This window comes from Aquarana catesbeiana, linkage group LG03 (assembly GCF_042186555.1).
Source record: "Aquarana catesbeiana isolate 2022-GZ linkage group LG03, ASM4218655v1, whole genome shotgun sequence".
Lineage (NCBI taxonomy): Eukaryota > Metazoa > Chordata > Amphibia > Anura > Ranidae > Aquarana > Aquarana catesbeiana.
In genome coordinates this window covers 190,165,301-190,190,807 of record NC_133326.1, presented here as the reverse complement: position 1 = coordinate 190,190,807, position 25,507 = coordinate 190,165,301, and the positions used below count along the sequence as shown (strand labels likewise).

The following is a 25,507-nucleotide window of genomic DNA, read 5'->3' as shown; positions in this document are numbered from 1 at the left end:
GCTGAACAGTGCCTACATCCAGTCAGATACAGGCTTTGTTTATGTGTTCAGACAGCCGGTTGTCAGAATGCAATAACCACAGCCAGAAATTCATCCACACCATTTAGCTTGGATGAAGGAGTCGGTTCGATTTTTTTTTTGCTCAGCTATCAGGCTAAACTGAAAAAAAATCTATGGGTGAACGTGAACGGCCAGCTTTAGACTGTGGAAGTCATTCCCACATACTGGTGGACCAAGGGCCAGTCACTTCTATAGCCTGTGTGGAAGTAGCTTCTTGATAGAAGATCGGGATGTTGAGCTGCTCCCCATGATCAGGGGTAGGAAGCATGCATTTACACAGACAGACAAGAGACATCATGGAAGGTGGAGAAGCCACCAACATGCTGACAATAGTAGCACAGGGCGGGGTACAGGATCAAGAGAAAAAGCACAGATATTAAAGCGGAGGCATTTCACACAGAGATAATGAGTGGTATAAGAATGATCAGGAAGTAGAAGAGTGTTCAAGAAGAAAGAAGAGGAGCAAAAAGCTCCTTGTACTGCTGCCCCATAGATACAGCTTCCTCTCCAGCAGACTTCCCATAAAACAATGAGCAGAGCAATAGTGACATCAACTTGTCATTTTGTCTTTTTGTGTTGTGTTTTTTTTTTTCTCTGTTGGTTGAACTGGATGGACTTGTATCTTTTTTCAACCAAATTAGCTATGTAATAATTGGCACTATACTACTCAGGAACACGCATAAATCAAAAGGAGTGTACAATGAGGGTTGGTATGTAATATGGGATCAATGAATTCACATTCTCTAGCAGCATATGTTATTCCCCAAACCCACGGTCCAGGTCTGTATCTAGGTTTTCATTCACTGTTTCAAGTCACTTTTTAATGTTTGGAAGATCTGCATATTGGCTAGCGGTGAGTAGAGGTCTGTGGCCCTGTGTTCAATTTCCAAATATGCTGCAAGGCGTATGTATTGTCTCTCTTGTTCTGTGTCAGTTACTCCAGATGTTTTGGCTTCCCCTATCAAAAACATATTGGTGAGTTTTATGTGGCTCTCACCCACGTTTTCTTTATTGTGTGTGATTGTGGTAGATACCACTTAGAATGTAAACTCATTTTAGAGACAGGGACTTATGGTTTCATATTCTGAGTTGAATCCAGTGTAATATTGCAGACACTTAAATCCTACCATCCACTACACAATCTGCCCCAGCGGCAGGCTGAGATTTATTGGAAAAGAAAAACTTCTATCCTGGAGCTGAAGCCTTCTAATGACCATTATGATTATAGTAATTAAAAAAGGTGAGAACACATTGTTTAATTTTGTTCCAGAGCATAACTACAGTCTGCAGTTTTATATTTTTGTGGAAAGCTTGCCGATCCATATAATATGCATACGCTGGGATTTGTCTAATATTGTACATGCAACATCAAGTCTGTGTTTTCATCTGTAGCCTGAAACCACAAACCTGTTGTGCTCGTTATAATGAAAATTTGCAGCTCTTATTGACAGCTATGTTCATTTGTTAAGTTTGCTCCATCAATATAAAATATTAAAAGCTGTGAAACTTAAAGAATGGATGTCATATTCAAACAGCAGCATATAAATCAGATTGTGAGCAGAAAATACCCCTGAACAGCCCTCTCCTTTCAGAGGCCATTTAGTTGGGTGTAAGGATGAGCTCAGGCGTGTTTGCAAACGGCACGTGCAGAGCCCGCCAGGAAATCGGCACTGTGGATCGCTAGACACAAGCAGTGAGACATTGTCCCGATGCGCGGCTGCAGAGAGCGGAAATGTCTTAATGCTTGTGATTAGCGCTGTGCAATGCCGAGTTCCTGGTGGGCTCTGCACGTGCCGTTTGCGAACACGCCTGAGCTCATCCTTAGTTGGGTATCTCAGTTGTATGGGTTAGGATAGATCAGGTAACCACTTGGCTAGAGATGAGGTGCACACTTTTTTCTGTTACTCATGCTGGGCTTTTGTGTCTTTATTTTCATTTAGATTATAATTGATGTTAAATGGTTAAATAGGCAAGTTATATTTTTGTTTAAACAGTTTATAGTAATATTTTATACAATAGAGATCATTTCATAATTGACACTTCAGTAATATTAAAGGAGTTTTTGGGTTCCCCCATAGCTGATCATTATGTGTTTGTTAGGCTGGCCATACATGGTCGAATTTCGAAATAATTTTCTTTTGAAAATCAGAAAATTGGTGCGTTTTGTGATCCGATGATTCCACCATTGATTTTGAAATTCGGCCAACCAAACCTTCAATTTCACCTCATGCTGCTACAGAAAAGATTCTCCCATCATTGATTAGAAAATCGTTCATTTTTCCAAACATTTCCAACATGTCCGATTACCCAAATTTGATTGCCGCACGGAAATCGGCTATTGCTGTAGCCCACTAATGGTGCGAAATGCGAATAAAAATTCTTAGATAAGATTTTCGAAAGAAAATTCTTTCGAAATTCGACCCAGCCTTAGATGCTGTCATAATGTAGAGTATAAGATTTCCTATCATTTGAGCCCAGTCTTGCCACAAAGAGTTAATCCATCTCTGAGCAATCCTCTTTTATTGTTCAGTGAGATAAATCTTGACAAACAGAGAAAAACTTTGTCAAATCTTCCCCCTTGCTGTGAGTGACAGGTGATTTACATCTCATGCACTAGCCTAAGCCCTGTTTCACACTTGTGCGGTGCGAATTGAAGCTCAGGTTTCACTGGTGAGATAAAAATCTCCTGTTCAAAGGATTCATTGCGTTTTTGCTCAGGATTAGAGAGCAGGGAGAGGGGGAGGGAGGAGGGGGGGAGAGGGGGAGGTGTAGTGAGGAGAAGTAGAAATTCCTTGTTCAGAACGCAATGCATCTGCGAATCAGATGCGTTCCCATAGGAGATAATAGGCTTGTAGTTCGCACCGCAATGCCCAAAAAACGCACACGTTTTTTGTGCAATGCGCAGTGCGAATGCAACGCACATATGTGAACCAGATGCATTCATATGAATGTATTTTAAAATGTCCTGCGAATTAGATGCGGTGTGAGCCGCATCTAATTCGCATAGGTGTGAACCCGGGCTAAGACATGCATTATTTTTTAATTCCCACCCCCACTCCTTTCTTCAGCAGCTCTGCAAGGATTGGCTGTTCCACACCTCAGCATGATTTGGTATGCTGAAGTCATGTGGTTACTTTCCTGTCTTTTCACTGGATGTTAGAGATCATAGCAGAAGTTCAGTGTAAGAAATACACAGAGAAATGCATATGGACAAGTGGAGTGTAGAGGTGGGCGGGGAGTCTGACATCACGACTCCACCCACCGAGCTCCAGACAACAGACCCACCCACAGAATCTGCAGTTTTTCGGGTCTAATAACAGACAGAGGGGAGACATTTGACAGGTAAAGATACATGCAGGAGGCGTGTATATCCTTATAGATAACCCCTATGGCAGTAGTTTAGAAAGGATGACATTGGGTTTACATCAACTTTAAGGGCCACTCTTGTACTATAAAACAAAAAGTCGATCATAGACTTTAAAAATAAGAGGAAAACACTAATAAAATAGAAAAGGCAGGAAGGGTTTTTTTTGTTAGATGTCAAAGACGTATGCCTAAAAAAATTCCATTTTACTCTGGGTATAGAAAGAATCATTCCCCTTTAAAATAATCACATTTTGTTACTTTTGCAGCCTGAAATTAGGACAGACACGTTTTTTATTTTATCCAGCTGTATTTACTCAGTGCAACTTATAACATTGAAGTGAAAGATATAACACCAACATGTCAGAATTTTTTTTTTATTTATATATCAAACAGAGTTGGAAATAGGATTTACCCCCCTCCTAAAAATGACTTGTTAACCCAATCAGGTGTAGATAATCACCTTATCAATGGCACACAAAGCCATTTGACTTTTAACTGTGATCAGCTCTGGTCATTTTGATTAACTCAAAAAACACCTTTAAGCCCTCAACACTAAAACGGGCCATATGTGGACGAATTTCGAACTAATTTTCTTTTTTAAAATCAGAAAGTTCGTTTTTTTTGTGATCTGATGATGCCACCATTGATTTTCGAAATTCGTCCGACCTTGCCTTCAATTTCACCTCATGGTGCTACAGAAAAGAATTTTCGTGGCCGGGAATCTTCTTTTCCCTCCGTAAATCTTCTTTTCTTGCACATGCGCATTTTTTTTTCTTATTACATTTCTCGCACGATTCTCCCATCATTGATTAGAAAATCGTTCGTTTTTCAAAAAGTTTCCAACATGTCCGATTTCTCAAATTTGATTGCCGAACGAAAATCGGCCGTTGCTGCAGCCCACTAATGGTGCGAAATTCTTAGATACGATTCTCGAAAGAAAATTCTTTCAAAATTTGAACCGTCTATGGCTGGCATTAGGCTACTTTCACACGGAGGCGCTACAGCGCTAAAAATAGCACCTGTAAAGAGCCTTTCCTGTGTCTCCAGTGTGAAAGCCTGAGGGTAACCATGCCATCATACTACAAAATATTGTAGTAATACTATGATTTGAAGACAATGTTTTTATTATGCTTATATTTGCCTTTCCTGGTCCCTCCTCCCTCTCCCTGCCCCCCCTTCCAATCAACAGACTAGGTGTCTCTGCTTCTCTATGCAATGATCTACCCACATTGCATAGAGAAGCAAAGAGACCGAGTGAAGACTTTACAAAATCAGGTATGTAATGAATACTGTGGTAATGCCCACATGTGATGCCGAGCCTCCATTATTGAAAAAAGGGAAATCCAATGAATGAAAATAGTGGAGGTTTAGAGAAATGCCAGATGTGGTCAGTCTGTACTGCATGTCATTTATATTCTGATTACGCTCTTACATTTACACGTGATGTTGATCGTCATCAACATGCTCTCGTTCTAAGACCTTAAACCACCGCTCACCATAGCCGATCCTTGTATAGATGTATACACGTCAGTCAATGCCGCTCCTTGGGCCATGCCCCCTGACATGTTTCGCCCCATCCACCAGGGCTTAATCATAGGGGCCATAGTATTTATGGCCTTATTCTTAGTTCTGATGAGTTGGCATTTCCTAAGGAAATAAATGTTGATTACAGTTAATAAAAGGGGTATTTTTGTTTGTAGAAATGCAGCGTGAACAATGGTCTCCAAACACAATTTCTTAAAATGGTTTATAACCGACTTGCTGTTCCTGTAATGTCCTATTAGTAGCTGTCCATCTTTCCTTTAGGGTATTATTTATGATGCCCTTTGCTTACTGCGGTTTCCCTCTATAGAGAATATTTTACAGTCTGCAGACGTTTGTAGGGATTCCAGTTGTTATTAGCTGTGGGAGAACATGCACCGCTGTAGGAGAGGTGAACTGCATGATATCCTTTTTAACAGGCAGATGCACATAATTCTAGAAGGAGTATTTATCTGCAAGAATTCTGTTTCACTCCATTGACTTAGCTGGTACCGGGGTTCTAATCTCTCCTCTAATCAACATGAGCATGCCAAGACACATACCCCATGAGAGGGCTGCTGTCACTTTGTAGTATCTTAAATGAACCCACAGTGGATTTCAGTGCTTTCTGTGCTGGTCCCTAATAGAGAACTGTGTTTTAATTAGGAGAATAAAGTGACATAGAGCATAGGCATTGCAGTATATGGCTAATGATGTGCAATGCTGTGTTTGAGAGAAGTAAAAAAAAACTGCCTTTTTTAGTAGATAAAGGAGCTCTTTACTTACAGGTAAAGGCTAATAGGATTGCATAAATGTAAAGATTGGTCTTTCCCTGCCAGTGTTTTGTTGCTGTGTATGTTTTTGTTTGGGTGAACTTTTTCTGTTTCGGAGACAGTTGTCACAAAATCCAGAAATTGTGGGGAAATCTTCGATTCACAGCTAACATCGGCACACTAGTAACTGCAAAGGCTCCTTAACACTTGCGATTAGGATGGGGGGGGGGGGGGGGTTGTAAAACCCCACAGTTTAGCCTTGTTTTTACCACCCCTTAACGGCTCCCACTTTTGCTGCAGAAGCAGCGACCAGGGGTGTACACATGCCGCAATACTTTGCTGCAGCGGCAGGAATTATTCCCCGGCATCACCCGATGAGCACGACCCATTCGAGGAAATGGAGCTGCGCTGCAAGTATGCACAATGCGAGTGGTTGCGGTTTTGTTTTCCAGTATTTAGAGGGTTAAAACAGGCGGTGAGGAGGGTGCTACCACCCCTCCTCACCTGAAGAGTGACCTGCGTCCAGCAAAGCAGGTATAAATGAGCCCTAACAGTTATCATTCACAGCAAGCCTTGAACTGTTTTGGAATGCTGTTAAAGTGGTTGTAAACCTTTACATATACCCAGTGAAGGGGCCTATCCCCAGGTGATCTATGGAGATTAAACAAATTCTCCTACATAAGTTGTACCTGTTTGTCTGCAGTCTTCTCTACATCTGTTCAAAATGCAGAATTGATTAGCTTTTCTGAGAGATCAGAAAAAAGGGGGCAGAGAGCTGAAATTGCACTTTGCAGAGCTCAGTGAAGAGAGCTCTGAGAGCTGATTGGAGGGAAGGGATACACGGCACAGAGGAACAGAGCTGAGGCTGTCACTCAGCTGGAGGTCCCTCTCCTGTCACCATTTTTCTCTTGGTGTCAGGAAAACTTGCTAGATGTGATTCATGCTGATAGCAAAGCAACAAAACAGCAGAAAGAAATGGCACTTATGCCGTGTACACACAGCCGGACTTTTCAACCAAACTTGTCCGACGGAACGAATCTGTCAGGCAATTTGACCGTGTGTGGGCTTCATCAGACCTACAGCTGACTTTTTTGGTCGAAAATCAGACAGACTTTAGCTTTGGAACATTGGAAAAATCAGCTCGTCTGTATGCTAGTCCAACGGATAAAAAACGACGCTATGGCAGCTATTGGCTACTGGCTATTAACTTCCTTATTTTAGTCCGGTTGTACGTCATCATGTACGAATCCGTCGCACTTTGGTGTGATCGTGTGTAGGCAAGTCCGTTCGTTAGAAATCCCGTCGAAAGTCTGTCCAAAAGACCGTCGGACCTTTGACCCGAAAAGTCCGCCCGTGTGTACGCGACATTAGTGCTCTGAATTGAGACAAGTACACAAAACAGGTATTTGCTTTGTTCATATTTCATGTCTGAGGCTTACAACCACTTTAAACTGGTGGGTTTAGTTCCCCTTTAAACTAAATCCTACACAGGTTTTAACAAATCCTCAGAGATTTTTCCTTGTTTTTTTTTTTCTCTGAACCAAAGAGTAAAGTTTAAATAGAAGTTCTGTTTTCTTTCAAAGGGAGACTAAAAAGCTGAGCATTGTTTGTCTTACTTTTTTTTCTCAGCATTTTTATTACAGTCTGCATGACTTTATTATATTGGATAAAGGCTTTGAGTCAGTCGAGTCACGATAATGTGAAATTAGTGGATTGGTTGCACAGGTTCTGCACAGCAGGGGCTGCAAGTAACTTTTCTTTTGCTTTCTTGTGTTAGGCTGTGTGTTTTTCCCAAAATATATCCACATATTTGTGGAAGGTTGAATAGGAGAATCGAGTCTCTGTGGAAGGGAGCGCATTACTAAAGATATACTATTGAACCTTTCCATGATATGATTTAAGGCTGTGAACCCACATATATTAGAAAGTGGTAATAAATACACACCCCTAATGGCATGCAATAGCTACAATGAACCATTTTTTTATACAATGTCTGAGGGAAGAACTGTCCAAGATATCATAAACAAAAAAAAAACCCTGCGCACACCGATATGAAATAATACATAAACAAATGAAGTGCTGCCGCTAAAATCCAAGAGCGCACCACTCACTCCCAAATGCAGGGGCGTTGCTAGGTCTACAAAAGATCTGGGGCTAGAGCCCATAGCAGTGTAGTAAAGAAAGTCATAAGCTTGGGTGGGCATACACATGTATATACAGTAATATACGTGTGTGTGTGCATATATCCCCAGAGAGCCCTCCCCACTTACATCAGGATCCCCGGAGAGCCCTCCCCACTTACATCAGGATCCCCGGAGAGCCCCCCACTTACATCAGGGTCCCCGGAGAGCCCCCCACTTACATCAGGGTCCCCGGAGAGCCCCCCACTTACATCAGGGTCCCCGGAGAGCCCCCCACTTACATCAGGGTCCCCGGAGAGCCCCCCACTTACATCAGGGTCCCCGGAGAGCCCCCCACTTACATCAGGGTCCCCGGAGAGCCCCCCACTTACATCAGGGTCCCCAGGGGCCCCCCACTTACATCAGGGTCCCCAGAGAGCCCCCCTTTAATCAGGGTCCCCAGAGACCCCTCCCTTTACATCAGGGTCCCCAGAGAGCCCCCCCCCCTTTAATCAGGGTCCCCAGAGAGCCCTCCCTTTACATCAGGGTCCCCAGAGAGCCCCCCCTTTAATCAGGGTCCCCAGAGAGCCCCCCTTACATCAGGGTCCCCAGAGAGCCTACCTTTACATCAGGGTCCCTAGAGATCCCCCCTTTACATCAGGGTCCCCAGAGAGCCTCCCCTTTACATCAGGGTCCCCAGAGAGCCTCCCCCTTACATCAGGGTCCCCAGAGAGCCTCCCCCTTACATCAGGGTCCCCAGAGAGCCTCCCCTTTACATCAGGGTCCCCAGAGAGCCGCCCCCTTAAATTCAGGGTCCCCAGAGAGCCTCCCCCTTAGCATCAGGGTCCCCAGAGAGCCTTCCCTCCCCTTGGGGACTCCTGCAGAGACTTGGGGCTATGGGTCCCAGATTCGGGGCTATAGCCCCGAAAGCCACCCCCTAGCAACGCCACTGCCCAAATGTCAGAAAATTACAGTCAATAATGATTCAGCGTTGCACTTTTGTGTAACTATATGGATTAAACCAATAAAAATGTTCATATTCAACTAATGTGTAAATTCAATGTGTGATCAAGCCATTTCATATACAATCCAACTGAGATATGTAATAAATATATATACACTATATTGTCAAAAGTATTAGGACGCCTGCCTTTACACGCACATGAACCTTAATGGCATCCCGGTCTTAGTCCGTAGGGTTCAATATTGAGTTGGCCCACCTTTTACAGCTATAACAGCTTCAACTCTTCTGGGAAGGCTGTCCACAAGGTTTAGGAGTGTGTCTATGGCAATGTTTGAACATTCTTCCAGAAGCACATTTGTAAGGTCAGGCACTGATGTGGATGAGAAGGCCTGGCTCGTAGTCGGGGGGGGTTAAAGTATACAGAGAGGGAGGAGGTGGGTTACAGTGTACAGAGATGGGGGTTACAGTATAGAGAGGGAGGGTTATAGTATACAGAGAGGGAGAGGAAGGGTTACAGTATACAGAGAGGGGGGTTACAGTGTACAGAGGGGGGGTTACAGTATACAGAGAGGGAAAGGTGGGAGTTACAGTATACAGAGAGAGAGGGGGGGTTACAGTATACAGGGTGGAGATACAGTATATACAGAGAGAAGGGATACAGTATATACAGAGAGTGGGTACAGTATATAAGGAGAGAGGGAGGATACAGTATATGCAGAGAGAAGGGGGGCGGTACAGTATATACAGAGAGAAGGGGGGCGGTACAGTATATACAGAGAAAGAAGGGGGGGATACAGTATACACAGAGATTGAAGAAGCAGTATACAGAGGGGGAGATACAGTATATAGAGAGGGGGATACAGTATATACAGAGAGGTGAGATAGTGTATACAGAAAGGGGGGGGGGGATATAGTATATACAGAGAGAGGGGGAGATGCATTATATGCAGAGAGAGATGGGGGTACAGTATATACAGAGAGGGCGGGGGGTACAGTATATAAAGAGAGAGAGGGGGGGATACAGTATATAGAGAAATATATAATTGTATAATTATAGGTAATATCAATAAATGCATTGAAAAGTATTTTTTCTATCTCATCTTCCTAACATTTGGTAGTCCTATCCCAAAAAATTCTAAGAAGTATTTATTCTTGTTTTTAAATCTCATGGGCAAAATGTAAGAAATAACGTATATATCATACAATAATTCCATAAACACATACCTCATACACTGCATATATCATTTGAGGAAAATATACTTATAAAATAGTTTACCATTTGCCAATAAAAAATTTTAAAAAATTGTCCCCGGATTTCATTTAAAAAATCTGGTCACCTTACTGTAATTTAATGCACTTAGTCTGGCATCCGCTGGTATGTCTTCTTGGCTCTACAGGTTACCCACCTGCGGCCCTAATCTATTGATGAATGAGTTCTTTTAACTGTGTAGGTTGCCAATTGTCTTGGACTCCAATAAATACATTTTATATTACACTTTCATCGTGCCCCCTCCTCTCTCTATATGTAACAGGCCTAGGCAGGCATTTGGCAAGCTTGTGGAGACTACTGGCCTGAGCTTTGCAAACACTTATTAAATACCTACTAAATGCCTGCTAGAGTTTGATAAATTGTTGTTTAATGTTATTATGCTATCTGAATGTATGCTATGTTTGGGCACACTGATAACTATCATTCAATAATGGGCAAGGCTGTTCACTTTAAATCTTAGCTAACACAGCATGCATCTTGTGTGTCATTGGGCTATTTGTTACTTAAAGTGGGAATGCCCTCCTTCTCCCCCTGTAAGTCAGTGAGGGAACAATAGGAGTGGGCAACTGTGGCCCTCCAGCTGTTCAGAACTATAAGTCTCATTATGCCACTGGGTGCAACTGTCAGTTTATCCCATCATGCCTCTGGGAGTCGTGCTTGTAACTGTCAGCCTTGCAGTGCCCTTATGGGACATGTAGCTCCGCAAAAACAACTGGAGGGCCGCAGGCGCCCGCCCTTGTCTTGACATGGTCTTCCCTTCTATCATTGACTCTCGCCAGGTTTTTTCAGGCTCTTCTACTATGGTGGGAGGCTTGAGCTTGGGGCAAGACTTCCAGATGGTTACTATGGAGCAAAAAGTCTACAGTGTGTCTCAAAGTGAATAGGGTGGCCTCTTCCCCCTGTCCTTGGGGACCCCACTTGCTAGGGGGGTCCCCCTACCCTGAGTTTGTCTGGTTCCCCAGAACAGACGGTGCTCTCCTTGTTGGAGGATCTCATGGTGAGTTGGTTTCTGGAGTTGGACTCTGATATCATCTATGTGCTGTAGGACCTTTATTTCGGGAAAAGTTTGTACAATCTCCCTGTGACAGGATGAGTGGTTTGGTCCCTAAGCTGGATGCTGCTGAGACTACTACTCTCCACTGCACTCTCTTCCTTAGAATGAAGACATTGCCGTATGACTCTGGTCAATTGCTGGTCACCAAATCAAAGGGAGAGGTTTGCATGCCTAGTGTGATATCATACCTTTTGCATAAAGTCCCTGGAGTTCTGCTAGAGATGTAAATCCTGTGTCCCTGATATGGGTCATTTTAGGTATGAGCAAATACCATTAAATATCATCAGTCAGTATTTGCTTTGGTAATTTTGGGATGACAACAAAGCTGTTGGGCTTTGATTGAAAAAAAAAAAAAAAAAAAAATAAAGCATTGGTATGGTGCTTGCTGTCTGACACCAAAGCTCGTGTACATTGTTTTTAGGTGTGCAGTTTATTGAGAGACTTTTATGGGTTCAATAGGATTTTCTACTGTAATTTAGCCTGCTTATTACATTATATTTCAATAAAACATAATAAATGAGAGCTAACTGTTCCCTATATTTAAGGAGTGTTAAAAGAGCCATTGAATCTAAAGTGGAAGCATATTACCACTGCATGGTATTTTTCAGAAATTGCTAGGATTTATACCACCTTGTTAGTTATCTTGAGAAACACTTGCTATAAGTGCTCATGCAAAGTGTATTACTTTTGAAAGACAGTCATTATATTTGTACAAACATTCTTCTTATGCAGCCTCTTGCCTGACTGACATTATAGAGGAAAATCTCTGTTTGAGAGCATTTAATAAAGAGTTGTATCAGTCTCAAAAGCAGTTTGGGATACGGAAACCATGAATATATTAACATTTGCTAGATTGCATCTTTGAATTAACACCTGATATTTACATTTCTTTCAAATAGGTTTGATAAAATTTTTTATACAATAGATCCATAAAAAATTAGATTAGCTATTGACTTTAATTATGTATAATTTAAATTACATATTCTGTGTGTCACGTTTGGCATTTGCCTATACAACATGGTGGCAGATTAGCACAGTGTCTGGGAATTTTCAGTGGGGACTGCTTAATGGGTGCACATCTTTGATGTACCGAACACCATCTGCATCAAAATATGTCTACAAGAAGCTATTTTTGTTGAAAAAAAAATACTTTATATACCGCAACACAAAAATACACCACAGCAATTTGTCACAATCGTACTATAAATTACAATCACACAGCGACATGATGCCTGATGTGCAGATCAAAGCAAAAGACCCAAGACTTTCACATCCCACATGGCACCGCAACCAGTTGGTAACCCCTAGTTTACCACTGAAATTGTAGCAAAACACATTTTTTTTGCTTGTTTGATTGGGAAAGGTTTAGGCCCCTTTCACACATGCGGACCGTATGTCCGTATTTCATCCATCCGTTTTCGGATGAAATACGGACATACATGCATCCCTATGGGATAGCGGGTGTCAGCGGATGTACATTCGCTAACACCCGATGTTGTCCGGCTCCGCTCTCGTCCGATTCTGCGGACGGAAGAAAATCCTATTTTTCTATCCGTCTGCAGAGCGGATCGGATGAACACGGACAGACGGTCCGTGTTCCTCCGATCCCCCATAGGGGAGAGCGGAGATCTGACAGGGCGGTCCCTGCACAGTGTGCGGGTCCCGCCCTGTCATCTGCCTGCTCAGCTGGGGAAAGCGGAGCGATCCCCGCTGAGCAGCGGATCAACACGGGACGGATCAACACGGATCCGTCCCGTGTGAAAGGGGCCTTAAACCTCTTCTCAGTATTTTTTTTTTTCTGGCTATGCATTCCTGTGTCAGTGACCTTGTTGCACCTGTTTCTTATCTTTGTGTCATAGGGACAGGAAATTATGAAAAACCTCCCCAAGGGAATAAAAGGCTACAAAAACAACTGGATCAAAGTTCTAACCTACTACTACTAGGTTTTGTAAACAATGGTACCCAAATATTTAAACGCACCCATCTTGAGTTCCCACCACTGCTCTTTAGGAAAGTGTATGTCTCAACACTGTGTATGAAACAATATCTAAAAAAATGTGTAAAAGTCTGTGAAACTTTCAAAGCTGCCACTTTAAATATGTGAATAATTATGTAAGCTCTATTAATTTGCAAAAACCAGAAAATTAATATAAGCGGCGCTAGTGTTAATAATGTAACGTGATAAAGTGACCATGTGTTTGACCAGTATACTGAGTGATATCAAATAAACAAATCATATGTATCACACAAGGCACCAAATCAAACGTGCCAGTGATTCCTCTCCCTTCAGATTCAACACTCACCGGATGAATATGCCTCACACTCTCGTGTTTTGGCACATAAGCGTGATAAACCTTACATTCAGGTTTAAACGAAAAATCCAAATTCCATCCATGTATGTCCCATTTCTTACTCAGCGATGTTCGTGGATCTGTTGAATTTTAATTTCCCATCCAAAGCTTTTATAGAAGGTGTTTTTAGGTGGGAAACCAGCCAGTAAGTTCAAAGAGTGTTGATTCCCTGACAGGTAAAATGTCAATGACAAGTCACGCTTTTTTAAAGGAGCTAAATAATCCCACAACACAACCGCCTTTAGACCCCTTTCACACTGGGGCGGTTTGCAGGCGTTATTGCGCTAAAAATAGCGCCCGCAAACCGCCCCTAAACAGCCTCCGCTGTTTGTTCAGTGTGAAAGCCCGAGGGCTTTCACACTGAAGTGGTGCGCTGGCAGGAGAAGAAAAAAATCTCCTGTCAGCCGCTTCTTTGGAGCGGTGAAGGAGCAGTGTATTTACCGCTCCTGCCCATTGAAATCAATGGGACAGCACGGCTATACCGCGGTAATACCGCGCTATACGAGGGGTTTTAACCCTTTTTCGGCCGCCAGCGGGGGGTTAAAGCCGCTCCGCTAGCGGCCGAATACCGCGGTAAAACAGCGCTAAATATAGCGCTGTTTTACCGCTGACGCCCCCTACCGCCCCAGTGTGAAAGGGGCCTTACTCTTGAATCTGAAGCGAGAGGAATCACTGGCACGTTTGATTTGGTGCACATTTAAGAAATCTGCACATCATTCATAGTGTCTTTTCTATGGATATTTCTATGGATGTGTCTTCTCTATGGATGGACTTTATAATTTAATTTTCATTTTTTTGATCCAGGGTGGCTATTTGTGATGCACAATTGATTGCCTTGTGTGATACATATGATTTGTTTATTTGATATCACTCAGTATACTGGTCAAACACTTGGTCACTTCATCACGTTACATTATTAACACTAGCGCCGCTTATATTAATTTTCTGGTTTTTGCAAATTAATAGAGCTTACATACTACTAGGTTTTGCCTGGAGTTAGGCTGGCCATACATGAGTCATTTTCTTTTGTTGAACCCACTGGTTGAATAAAACAAAATGTCTCGGTTGCACCATCAACGCACTTGATGTGGATGGGGAAATCCCTCCTGCTGAGCCTTTGTACTCTGACAGCGGTAAGATTTTTCTGTCATCAGATAACACTTATCGGCACCACCGGCGCTGATCGAGAGAAAATTTACCAACAGGTTGGTTGTACACAAGTCAGTCGATAGATAAACTTGTGTACAACCAGCCTGCCCATACAGGCATCAAAATTTGGACAGTCCCTGCTGAACTGGCTGAATTTCAATCCATGTATGGCCAACTTTAGGCTTTACCTATTTAGTTATTGGAAGTTTCTGCCTGCTCAGCAGATGATCCAGTATCCTCATGATAAATACGTGCACAATCTCTTACAGCAGCCTAATGTACCAGCTTCCTCAGTTGCATTTTCTGGTGCTTAGCTTGGAAGGTATTTGCCAGGGGAATAAGAAAAATACCCTTATATAACAGACAGATAGAGACATAAACCTCTTTGACAGAATTCGGTGTATCACAAGGGATTTTCAGGACTCCTTTCATCTGTAAATGTGAAGCTAAAAGACATCCTGAAGTTGTTTTGTCATTTGATATTTCAAGCTCTGCTGTTAACACTGGCTTATGGAACAGATTCAAAAAAGCAAAAATCAAGAAAAGACTATATTACTAAAAAGTATCCATAAATAGGTGTAATTGTCATACTGTCTGCTTGAGTTCAGCATTATCGCACAACAATTTGACTCCAGGCACCGAACCTTTGCAAAAGAGCAGGGCCAATATCAGGGACTTGAGATGCTGGGATGAAAAATCAATAACAATTATAACTGTATCCTGCAAAAAAAAAAAAAAAAAAAAAAAGCTGGTTTGTCATTGATGGATTCTAATGGAAAACCATAATCTTTTATGTTTAGGTACCTTATAGTGAACCTGTCAGATCTTACAAAATGTATCTGCTGTAGACTCCAAATGCCTTCCAAAATCCAGATCAAATTCTGTTGATTTTGGACCCCAGGCCTATGCTGCTTAAAGAGTTCTGTCCCAGTCTTTACCCCTTAGTGCTAGGTCTCATTCTTGCTACTTAACTTCAGTGACCAGTAGATTCCCTAGAATTGGCTGCTAAATAGTGTGTGTGTGGAGGGGGGTTAGTGCCACAAACATGAAGTGATGTTGGACTGATATTCTAATCTCACATTATCAATATAAATATTTGCAGCAGACATGCAACCTAAGGTACTTTCAAGAAAACTGAGACCCTTGAATCACAGTCAGCAAAGCAACTGTGGTGTGTGTGTGTGTGTGTGTGTGTGTGTGTGTACATACATAAGGTCACTTACTTGTATTAAGAATACTTGCAGGCTACTGTAATTGCCTATGGAGGGGCAGTAGTAGAGTTGCTGTCTGATGTCAAGGTGATAGGTCCATGACCTCAAGCATAATGTTTACCACCAAACTACTTCTAAATGCTTTTTCAGATGGATTGGTTTTTTACATAGTTACATAGTAGGTGAGGTTGAAAAAAGACACAAGTCCATCAAGTCCAACCTATGTGTGTGATTATATGTCAGTATTACATTGTATATCCCTGTATGTTGCGGTTGTTCAGGTGCTTATCTAATAGTTTTTTTTAAACTATCGATGCTCCTCGCTGAGACCACCGCCTGTGGAAGGGAAATCCACATCTTTGCCGCTCTTACAGTTAAGAACCCTCTACGTAGTTTAAGGTTAAACCTCTTTTCTTCTAATTTTAATGAGTGACCACGTGTCTTGTTAAACTCCCTTCTACGAAAAAGTTTTATCCTTATTGTGGGGTCACCGGTACGGTATTTATAAACTGAAATCGTATCCCCTCTCAAGCGTCTCTTCTCCAGAGAGAATAAGTTTGGTGCTCGTTTTGACCACTTGATACACAGATTTAGGGCATGCAGGGAAGAAAATACTATTTAATAAGCTTAGCTATTCATATACCAGCCAGTGGTAGAGTAAAAGCTATACTTTTTATCAGCGACTAAATATGGCCTGCTAATTTCCTCTCGTAGATCTTTTATGGGACACACTGAAACTCTTATGCCGCGTACACATGACCGGTTTCTCCGACGGAATTCCATTCAAGCGGTGGCGTACAGCACGTATGACGGGACTAGAAAAAGGAAGTTCAGTAGCCAATAGCTTTCGTCTCGTACTTGTTTCAGAGCATGCGTCATTTTCGATCCGTCAGAACAGCATACAGACGAGCGGTTTTTCTGATAGGAATTGGTTCCTTCGGAAATATTTAGAACATGTTCTATTTCTAGGTCCGTCAGAATTTTCGGGAAAAAAAAGTCAGATGAGGCACACACACGATCGGAATAGACGATTAAAAGCTTCCGTCGGACCTTTTTCTGTCAGACATTCCACTCGTGTATACGCGGCTTTAGGGGCACCATTTGTAAGTCATGCAATAAAAGAGCAACCATTTTTAGTTCACAAAACAAGGTTTTTCACAAAGCCTCGTAAACAATGAATAATACAAAGAATTATATTGCACTATTCATGCCTCATTTTTGGAAGGCGTAGTGCAGCACAAATGTTTTGCATCTGCACCATCAAATTAACCTTTCCTCAGAAAATCTGCTGCTTATGCAGGCTTTCAAACAACCAACTTTTCACAGAAAATTTAGTTTTATCCCTTACTCCCAACTAATCGTAATGTTTCACAATTGGATGGAAAGTCATTGTCAGCTAAAGTTAGCCAAGGGCACACAACTTCATAATATACAAGTCAGTTGTAAATGTGTTTCTTTACTGGGGTTTCTTTCTTTAACAACCTGATCTGTATCTTTTATCTATTATTTATTTTATAATTTATTATTTTGTAATGGTCACCTTCAGTCTTCTGCAAAATAAAACTGGCTGCTGTTACTGTATGGAGAAGGTGTGGGTCTTTTAGAAAAAAAAAAAAAAAAAATATATATATATATATATATATATATATATATATATATATATATAAAAAATTATATATAAATAAATAAATAAAAACATTTTCTAATTTATCGATTTTGTGACAAAATGGCATTACAGAATAAGTGCTTCTGTGTCTGTTTTATCACCTACCACATCAACTCGTTTTAGTTGTATCTTACAATTCTAAGAAATAAGAAGGCTATATTGCAGGGATATGCAATTAGTGGACCTCCAGCTGTTGCAGAACAACAAATCCCATGAGGCATAGCAAGACTCTGACAGCCACAAGCATGACAACCAGAGGCAGAGAATGATGGGACTTGTAGTTTTGCAACAGCTGGAGGTCTGCTAATTGCATATCTCTGCTATATTTCTATCTTTCAGCAGTGAAATATAAAATGATTTGGTTTCCGATGTCATTCTACAAAGGCTGTTTCTTTACAAATTCAGTGTAATAGCCTGTTCATTTTTTCTTTTTTTTTTTTTTTTTTTTTTTTTACAAACAAAAACAATGATAAGTCTGGTATAACCCCTTCCACTCCCAGCATCCTTCAATTTTTGTTAGTGCCCTAGGATAGATGTCTTTTCACTACTGAGAAAGTCTAACTAATTTTACTGGCCAATTTCCTTTTTTTTTTTTTTCTTCAGTTAAGACTTCTCAACGTGCTGCTTGAGCTGGGCTCTGACTTCTTCAGATTCTTGGTAGATTCTCTGTGGGCTGTTCTAGATAGACCAGATCTTCTGTCCCATGGACCAGTTTGTCATCCTACTTCACAGTTGCTGGCTTTAATAGCATTGGATTGAAAACACAGGTCTTGTACAGGGTGTTTCTCATGTGGCTCCCCCTGTACACGCACCCGTATGTACGTGAAATTCAAATTTGGTTCTCTTTGCACTTCAGAAAATGTCTTCTGACCCTACTGGAGATTTTCACCCCTCCAATCTAACTCAACAAGGTTGTGTTTCTTGTTGCCATGCACCTTTGCGAGGCATGTCTCTTAACTGACGGCTTTGTCCTGTAAAGAACTCTTTCTTATCTTACAGAAGGAAAAAAATAGTATTAGGGCCTAGAGATTTCTTCCTTCCTAAAATGTTTTCAGCCTCTCCATCTTGATTAGGACATTGTGCTCCTGTCATTCTGTCCAGTCCCAGGACTTCACAAAGAGATTTCCCTTTAGGTCCCTTTCACACTGGGGTGGTTTGCAGGCGTTATTGCGCTAAAAATACCGCCTGCAAACCGCCCCTAAACAGCCTCCGCTGTTTGTTCAGTGTGAAAGCCCAAGGGCTTTCACACTGAAGCGGTGCGCTGGCAGGACGGTAAAAAAAGTCCTGCGAGCCGCATCTTTGGAGCGGTGAACCGCTCCTGCCCATTGAAATCAATGGGACAGCGCGGCTATACCGCGGTAATACCGCGGCTATAGCCGCGCTGTACGAGTGGGTTTAATCCTTTTTCGGCCGCCAGCGGGGGTTAAAACCGCACCGCTAGCGGCCGAATACAGCCACAAAAACGACGGTAAAACAGCGCTAAAAATAGCGCTGTTTTACCGCCGATGCCCCCACCGCCCCAGTGTGAAAGGGGCCTAATTGTGTGTATTTAGTTTGGGCTGTGCTTGTCTGCCTCACAGCCACTGCCTCCATTTGAAAGACTTACTCAATATTTGCCATCTCTGATGGGTCCTTCTCTTCTGAGCAAGTGAGTAACCCTGAATTATAATTTTTTGACACTTCATTCCGTACTGTCTTGAGCTGGGTGCCATTACAGGGTAAACTGCTTGTGCCTTTGCAAGTATATGTTACTATGTACTTGACAGTGGCAAGTACATAGTGGCATTTTTATTGGGAAACTATTAAGGAACTTTTCTGCATTATGCACATAACATTTTTGGTATGCTAATCCTGTCTCCCTCTGCTCTGATGTTCAGGCCCCTTTTGATGCCAGCTTTGGTCGTAAGGTCCTTCAGGTGGAGTTTTGAGCTGCAGGCTTACCTATAGGTAAAAAATAAAGTAGGCTTTACTACCGCTTTAAATCCTTTTCTTTGAGTTTGAGGGACACAGGTCTCGCACCTTCTTGCTTATGGCCTTGCGCTTGACTCTGGTTGCAAAGCTGAAGCATGCTGGATTAGGTTATAATGGGCTTACTGCTTTTTTTTTGCCAGTGTCCGAATTCTTTTGTAGATGACGGTATCACCCAAATGTCCCTGAAACTTGTGTTTCTCACTGAACTCAAAGAAAAGGATTTTGGTAGTGAGTATAATTTTTGTTAATGTCATTTTGTTCCCCTCTTACAATGAGTTAAAAAGCAATCTATATTTTTATTTGATACTAGCAATACTTAAACTTTTCTTGGTTATACAATGCATTTTAGTAAATACAGGTTTGTTATGGCTATCAAAAAACCTAGATGTTGATCACAAATAATAAGCTAATGGCATGTTTGTTTTTCGCTTTTTTTTCTTTGGATATTCATTTTAGGTTAGAATCACTTTGCTGTCTCCATCACAAATGCAAAGTAATATGTCTATTGTGTGTTTATATGGTAGTGGAGATTTTGTAGTGGTGCTTGGCAAGTCAGTCAAATGATACTTGTAGAGCTGTAAATTTTGAGTGGTCATTCTGTCACCCATTTCTAAAGCCACTCTGTTGGTCTTTAAATGTGCTTGGTGGCCTCTCTAAACAATGCATATGGTCTTAATGTGGGGGGCCTTTTATTGTGAAGGTGAGGTTTCCATAACTGTAGATTCCTAGAATTCTGTCTATTGTTCTTTTTGCACATGGTTTTCATTGAATGTATCTCGTAAATTTTTCCATAATGTGCTAAGTTTGAATTACCCATACTTGCGATGGGCTTTCTTTAAATTGATGGAAGTTAATAGTTATGAATGTATTCAGTATATTCCTTTATAAAGAGTGTGGCATAATGGTAATTAATACGGTATAGTGTGTATATCCCTTGGCAGGCAATTTATTGGATCATTAAAATCTTTAGCTTTCATTTTGATATCATGAAGTGTAAATGTGAGCACACTAGTTTTACATTTTATTTTTGTAATATTTAGACTGTGATAAGAGCTGGAAATGTTTTGGCTTTTTTTTTAAGTTTTAGGTTTTAACCCATGCAAAGGGTTAGCTAAACACACATCTAAAATACATATATGTAAACTGTCAAAATATTTGTAACTCTATTCAACCACTGCCACACTGCATAGCTGGAAAATACTAACATTTCCTGGGTCATTTACCTGCTTATTGGACAGGTAGCAATGAGCATGGTTGAGAAATAACACCAGAAGCTGCAAAACTGAACTGGCAAAACAAGGTAGTCGCCTGTGCAGCTTTGCAGTGTGACAGAAATGTTGAGAAGCTCTTTAATTGTTATTGGTATTTATCTTATATGTTAGAAAAGCAAATATTTGTTCTCTTTTATAGATTACCTTTCTCAAGGCATGGATCTTTCAGGAATAGAAGTTATTGAGAATGATCTGCTGTTCATTGGTAGAGCTCGTCTAGAAGTGGAAAACCAAGCCAAGCGTTTGCTGGAGCAAGGGGTTGAGACCCAGGTAAACATTGCGTCTTTTCTATCTCCTTATTAAGAGCTGTTCGTATCATGTTGTTGCAGTTATGCACACATTACCACACACTTTACTAAAACTTGCGGCAATGCATGTTTCATACTTTGCTGCAATGCAGTGGCATTTATTTGTTTGGAACTCCACCACACCTTAGCACATTAGTGTCATGCACTGTGCTGTGCTGCCAAAATAATGTGCATACACCTTTTTTGGCAGCACAGGACATGTGTTGGGGTGCCATTAAGCATGAATTGTTCTGCATGGCACCAGTGCACTTAACGTGCGTTTTTAATGCACTCAATAAAATTTTAGATTTTCTAATGTCTAATATACCTTGGCCTAGAGCAAACCTATGCTTTGCCAAGGAAGGTCAAAGCAACAGGTTCACTTTAATGCCAGTCTTCTCAGCTGTTTATTCATAACTTGCCGTTGCTCCTCCACTGCTCCATTCACCTGAGAAAGCTGAAATGCCATATCCAGTACTTCCAGATATGGGAGAACATGTGACTTTCTCTCTTTCTTTCCACATGACAGTGATGGTGTTGGGTCATTGTCCACTCAGACACTTAGCCGGGCCCTGTCACATGGGGGTCTAAGCATTATGGCTACCATTGCTGACCTCTTAGTTTGTGAATTGAAGCTACTTGGCTGTCATGCTGACCCTTGTGCTCCAGATTGAATAACTAACTCAGAACAACTTTATAGATTAGTGCTATGTTTTTCTGATGCTGGAAGTATAATAAAGCTAGTTGCTGCTAGTTTTAAACTTGACCTGCAATATTGATATTTTTAAACTGTTACAAAAACCTTGCTCTTAAGGCTGTCTACCCCAAGAGATGGCCTAGGCAAGGGTGTTGCCATTATAAGACACAAAGCATTGTACAATGTTTAAACATTATGTTGTAATGTATTTTATAACCCATATGCTCCGAGCCATGGCACAGTGTTCTCACCACTAGAGAAAGTTTTAGCGGTCAAACAGTTCTCATGCCATCTGGTTTGTTTCAGATTTTTAACACTATGGGTACACAAATTATATACACAGTTTTGTGAAAATCCAGGTGGTACAATACATGGTCAGGTTTGGATGCATGTTATTGCTACTGGCAAAATCTGTCTGACTAGGTGTGTTTTACCAGTCACTTCTCTAGGCTGTTTTTGATGGGAAAAACACTGCAGAGCTTGCTAACCCTACCTTCATTCACCCTGGACTTACTTGGCTCCAATATAAACCTACAGAGAAAATAAGGCTGGAGTGCAGGAGGAGATCAGTAAACTCTGATTCACTGATCCCATAAAGTCTAGACTCTAGATGAACCCGGGAGGGAGAGAGTAATGAAATAAGTTCAAAATAAAACATGTATTAAAAAAGTAAGATATTACAATATTAAAAGTCCCCTACACACATGCACACATTTAGGAATCATATATTTTAGAAAAAATATTAGGTATTTCATATAGGTTTAACATAATGAGCTTTTACTTTTTTTTTTTTTTAATAGACTTAGTACTTTTTGGGGATAATCATCATAGTTCACATTTTTGGTACCTTTTAACTCAACACACATACACTTTTTGTATTCGATACGAAACTAGACTATATTGTACTTTTGTGTAATTGAATTGCTTACCCCATCCAGCTGGAAAAAAATGGTTTCTGCCTAATGTGTAGCACTTGAAAACCTAAATTTTTTTCAAATGGGTTTTATAATAATACCGGGACTGTTCCTTAGAGCCAACTAGTCCCTTAATAGTAAGTTGCATATGGCATTCCAGAGGGGTATTAGTTTAAGGTTACTGTTGGGTTCAGGGAGGTAAAGTTAAAGTGTTTTTACTGTGTCCTTTGTACAATGATTTTTTTGATCACCAACCACCAAGGAGCACCAGCTACTCCTAAGGCTGACCTTACATGGTCCAAATCTCGGCCGATCAAGCAAGTTTGGTACAACCAACCTCCCGGATTCACTAGCGATAATCACGATCTTCTCCCTGCGGAGGTGGCTTCCCCTGCCGGGAGAAGACAATTGCAGATTCCCCTGTCAGCACTGCCTGTGTTGATAGGGGAATTGTGGTTGCAGGAAAAAAGTTTGCACAGTGTATGACCTGCCTAACAGACATTGTTAAATTAAGTGATTGTCAGATTAAAGCCCATCTTTGGACATGTTCATTCCTCTGTCTTAATCATTCTAATAGTTTGTCCCATGCCACTGCCGCTTCTGGTAGTGATGACTGGTGGATCCAGCACTGTAGTCTGTGCCCTCTCTGACCAGTCATTTCTTTTTTTTTTTGTCATCATGCCACTGCAGTATTTTAGGAATAGGAGCCATGACTGGAAGGTAGGTTTAGCACACTATGCTGCTATACCCATATATGGCAGTATACTTTTTGGATATTTTATTTGTATATATTTTGAATGCCTAATATTTTGAGTGGAACTCTGGCCAAAGTTTTCTTTTCCTGTTTTGAATAATGGGGAAAGCTTAGAAGTTCCTTCAAGTTTCTATTGCTGTCTGAGTCCCCAATGGGAGAAAATGTGGTTCACAAGACAGCGAGTAAAGGGACAATTTCCCAATGAGGACAAAAATAAGAGTGCAAATCTGACAGCTCTGGCAAAGTTTCTCAGGGAATACACTTCAGAGCAAACATTTTAATAGTGGAGTATATGCAAACCCTCCTCTATTACCCATGCCACGCTGGGAAAAAAAGGTGGCATATAAGCAGGTCCTTCACTGCAAAGTTGGGGAGATATATATATATATATATATATATATATATATATATATATATATATATATATATATATATATATATATATATATATTTATTATACATACACACTGAGCAAAATTATAAATGCAACACTTTTTTGTTTGCCCCTATTTATGATGAGCTGAACGCAAACATCTACGACTTTTTCTATGTACACGAAAGGCCTATTTCTCTCAAATATTGTTCACAAATCTGTCTAAGCCCAGGTTTACACTGAGCTGCGGGAATGAGGCCATGCGAGTTCAGTTGGACTCGCACAAGTTCACTCCTGCATGTCAGTCCCGATTTTGGACGCATTTTCAGAGACATCTGTGCAGGTTTCTGCACAGATGTCAATGTAAATTGCAGCCCCAAATCACAAAAAGTAGTACAGAAACTACTTTTTAAAATTGGTGCAGCGCAGCAGATGCGGTGTCGCACCGATTAGGATGGTGCCATTGGCAGCAATTGCCGCTCCATTGTGAGCCAGGGCTCAATCTATGTTAGTGAGCACTTCTCCTTTGCCAAGATAATCCATCCACCTCACAGGTCTTGCATAGCAAGATGCTGATTAGACAGCATGATTATTGCACAGGTGTGCCTTAGGCTGACCACAATAAAGGCCACTCTAAAATGTGCAATTTTACTGTATGGGGGGGGGGTCCGAAAACCAGTCAGTATCTGGTGTGGCTACCATTTGCCTCACGCAGTGCAGCACATCTCCTTCACATAGAGTTGATCAGGTTGTTGATTGTGGCCTGTGGAATGTTGGTCCATTTCTCTTCAATGGCTGTGTGAAGTTGCTGGATATTGGCAGGAACTGGAACACGCTGTCGTATACGCCAATCCAGAGCATCCCAAACATGTTCCGTGCGTGATATGTCCAGGGAGTTTACTGGGAATGCAAGAACTGGGATGTTTTCAGCTTCCAGGAATTGTGAACAGATCCTTGCAACATGGGGCCGTGCATTATCATGCTGCAACATGAGGTGATGGTCATGGATGAATGGCACAACTATGGGCCTCAGGATCTCATCACTGTATCTCTGTGCATTCAAAATGCCATCAATAAAATGCACCTGTGATTGTTGTCCATAGCATATGCCTGCCCATACCATAACCCCACCACCACCATGGATCACTCCATCCACAATGTTGACATCGGCAAACCGCTCACCCACACGACACCATACACGCTGTCTGCCATGTGCCCTCTCCAAAGTGCAAGACGCCATTGAATGTGAGCATTTGCCCACTCAAGTCGGTTACGACAATGAACTGCAGTCAGGTCGAGACCCCAGTGAGGATGACAAGCATACAGATAAGTTTCCCTGAGATGGTTTCTGACAGTTTGTGGAGAAATTCTTTGTTGCAGCAGCTGTCTGGGTGGCTGGTCTCGGACGATCTTGGAGGTGAAGATGCTGGATGTGGAGATCCTGGGCAGGTGTGGTTACACATGGTCTGCGGTTGTGAGGCCAGTTGAATGTACTGCCAAATTCTCTGGGACCCCTTTGGAGACGGCTTATGGTAGAGAAATGAACATTCAATTCAAGGATAACAGCTCTGGTAGACATTCCTGCAGTCAGCATGGCAATTGCACGCTCCCTCAAAACTTGCGACATCTGTGGCATTGTGCTGTGTGATAAAACTGCACATTTTAGAGTGGCCTTTTATTATGGCCAGCCTAAGGCACACCTGTGCAATAATCATGCTGTCTTATCAGCATGTGG

General features: G+C 41.6%; 1 protein-coding gene across 1 annotated transcript in view; it reads left to right on the top strand.

Moving 5' to 3' along the window:
- Positions 1-25,507, top strand: part of COG5 (component of oligomeric golgi complex 5) — a 541,624-nt gene that overhangs the window by 207,265 nt on the left and 308,852 nt on the right. Inside the window, exon 7 of the mRNA XM_073619666.1 lies at positions 20,887-21,017. Within this exon, the coding sequence (XP_073475767.1) occupies positions 20,887-21,017 (131 nt within the window). The remainder of the gene's footprint in view (positions 1-20,886; positions 21,018-25,507) is intronic.